Source organism: Sinocyclocheilus anshuiensis, unplaced genomic scaffold (genome assembly GCF_001515605.1).
Source record: "Sinocyclocheilus anshuiensis isolate Anshui unplaced genomic scaffold, SAMN03320099.WGS_v1.1 scaffold447, whole genome shotgun sequence".
Classification (NCBI taxonomy): Eukaryota; Metazoa; Chordata; class Actinopteri; order Cypriniformes; family Cyprinidae; genus Sinocyclocheilus; species Sinocyclocheilus anshuiensis.
In genome coordinates this window covers 17,842-20,193 of record NW_015552615.1, presented here as the reverse complement: position 1 = coordinate 20,193, position 2,352 = coordinate 17,842, and the positions used below count along the sequence as shown (strand labels likewise).

At 34.9% G+C, this 2,352-nt stretch overlaps 1 protein-coding gene across 1 annotated transcript in view; it reads left to right on the top strand.

Annotated features, from left to right (window-relative positions):
- Window positions 1-514, top strand: part of LOC107666132 (immunoglobulin superfamily member 8-like) — a 13,774-nt gene extending 13,260 nt beyond the window's left edge. Inside the window, exon 6 of the mRNA XM_016457293.1 lies at window positions 335-514. Within this exon, the coding sequence (XP_016312779.1) occupies window positions 335-468 (134 nt within the window). The 3' untranslated portion in view covers window positions 469-514. The remainder of the gene's footprint in view (window positions 1-334) is intronic.
- The last annotated feature ends 1,838 nt before the right edge of the window (window positions 515-2,352 follow it).

The window sequence follows — 2,352 nt, the reverse complement described above, 5'->3', positions numbered from 1 at the left end:
TATATACTGTACACACACACACACACACACACATACATTTTAGAATACAATATATTTTTTGTATTATTTTATATATTTTTATTTCAAAATAAATATTTGTTTTTTTGTCCTTTTTCAATGTGTGCACAATAAATTTGAAAGCACTAAAAATGCATTTCATATATTCTTTTTTCCTTCATTTTTTGTGAACCCCATTTTGAAAACTCTTGCTTTCTTAGCATGAAAAATTATTGAGTTCACTACAGAAAATACATTTAGCCCTAGCATGCATGCGTGATCTGGTGTTGAACTGAAAGACTCATTATTGACGTGTTTTAATTGATTTTCTCCACAGTCACTGATCTGCTGCTCTTACCTCTCGTGATCGGCGTGTCGTCGGCGCTGTTTGTGGGCATATTGATTATCGCCACTGTGACGTGCTGCTTCATGAACAGACTGTCTAGACAGCGCTCCCGCATACGGAAGTAGGAAGTATGAGAGAGACTTCCCTGGAAGAACATTCAATGACTTGAATGGAGCAAAGAAAAACGGGTTTTAAACAGGTATTTTGGCTGTCATGACATAATGTGCACTCACAATTGGGAAGGAGATCAGAACAGTTGCATATACACAAACACATGTAGATTCACTTCAAGCTGTGACATTGTGATTTGCACTGTTTCTATTAACTCCACTTTGACAAAGTTGAATATTAATTTCTGGATGAATGAAAGGACGTCTGGACTAGAGTCTCAGTGCAGGTATGTTTCGAAAGAACCACTAATAATAAATCCACAGATGTCCAGCACTGAAATCACTCACTGCTATGAAATGTGCTCATAATTCAATGTAAGATCAACAGAATACTTGTTAGTATAAAACACTTTTACAGCACTTTACGGCATGCCATATTTTTTCATCTTTTCAATTTTTGTGATAGAATGAAATGCATTGAATATCCTGAGCAGTTCCAGTGAAATGGGAGCGAATCCCTCTCTAGTGCACGTTTGTTTTTCAGTGACGTGTTCATAAAGTTAGTTCATTCTTATGTTCTGTATTGTAAATGGTGAATTTCACAAAGAAATGTCTGGGTCAGATTTTACCCCAAAAACTTAAAGTGAAAAAAATATATTTTACATCTGTACATTTTTTGTTTGTTTGCTTTTTTCCCACTGCATTTACAGGACCAGAGTGGGACATGGACCAAATCTTGTATGTTTGAAAATCATCCCAATGTTAAAACCAGTTTGGCGATTTTATACTGTAGTTTTACTGTTTTGTGCATCTGGGTCATTCCACAAAACAGGTGCCTTTGTGTCCCTCATTAACATGTAAATAATAACTCCAGCAATGAGTTTGTGTTTCCAGGTTAAAATATTGTGCTATTCTCTACCAAGGACCAGCATATGTCTCCTCTTTAATCAATATTTTATATTGTGATAGCTTTCGCAGAAGGATACAATCTAACGTGCTCAAACCTGTGACTCATTTTTTTATATAGTGAATTATTTTTGAAAAATCGATATTTTTAGCAATCTCATCCACTTATCCTGTTGTGCCATAGTTACATTCCACCATTTACTAATTTAGCTTGAGATAATGCCATGCAATTAACACACACTTTGTTTAATTTGCTGTAAAAATCAGCTTTTTGAAATGGAAAGCACCCGTTTCATAGAATGACCCATTTGATAAAGTAGTGTTTTTTGAATAAATGCATGATAGATGTACTGTTATTACTGATTTGTTTTCTCCTATGCATTCACCAGAATATGGGTTAGTAACCAGCAGACGGTAGGTTAGATAAATGGACTTGAATCATTGCGATTGTGATGTGTTAGCGCTGATCTTTCTGCAGTCGCTCTCTCTGGGATTGTACTAATGTGAAAGCCACATTAACATGGAAAAAAGGGATTCTGTGTTTCTCTGCTTATTTACAGTGTTTAGACGCTGAGATCTGATTTATCCTCTTACGCCACGAGACTAAATGCTGAGAGCAGAATATTCTCTGGATATTAATCCTCTTGTTTATGGTCTGAAACCTCTCATAAAACTGAATTTATGCAGTTGGCCTGTAGCTGTCTTGTTCTCTTTCCTCGTTTGTGATGTTTCTTCATTTTAATTGCAGCGTTTATACCAGAGATGCCCAAACTTTTTAATACAAAGGACCAAAAATCAGATTTGATTAAGTACTGGGTGAAAATTCCAAATATATTATATTAAATTATATTCAATTTTATAAAATTATTTTGTTAATATTTTTAACCAAATTGGCTTATATTGTTTTGTTTTTTTAAATTTCACTGTGTGTGTGTGTGTGTGTGTGTGTGTGTGTGTGTGTGTGTGTGTGTGTGAGAGAGAGAGAGAGAGAGA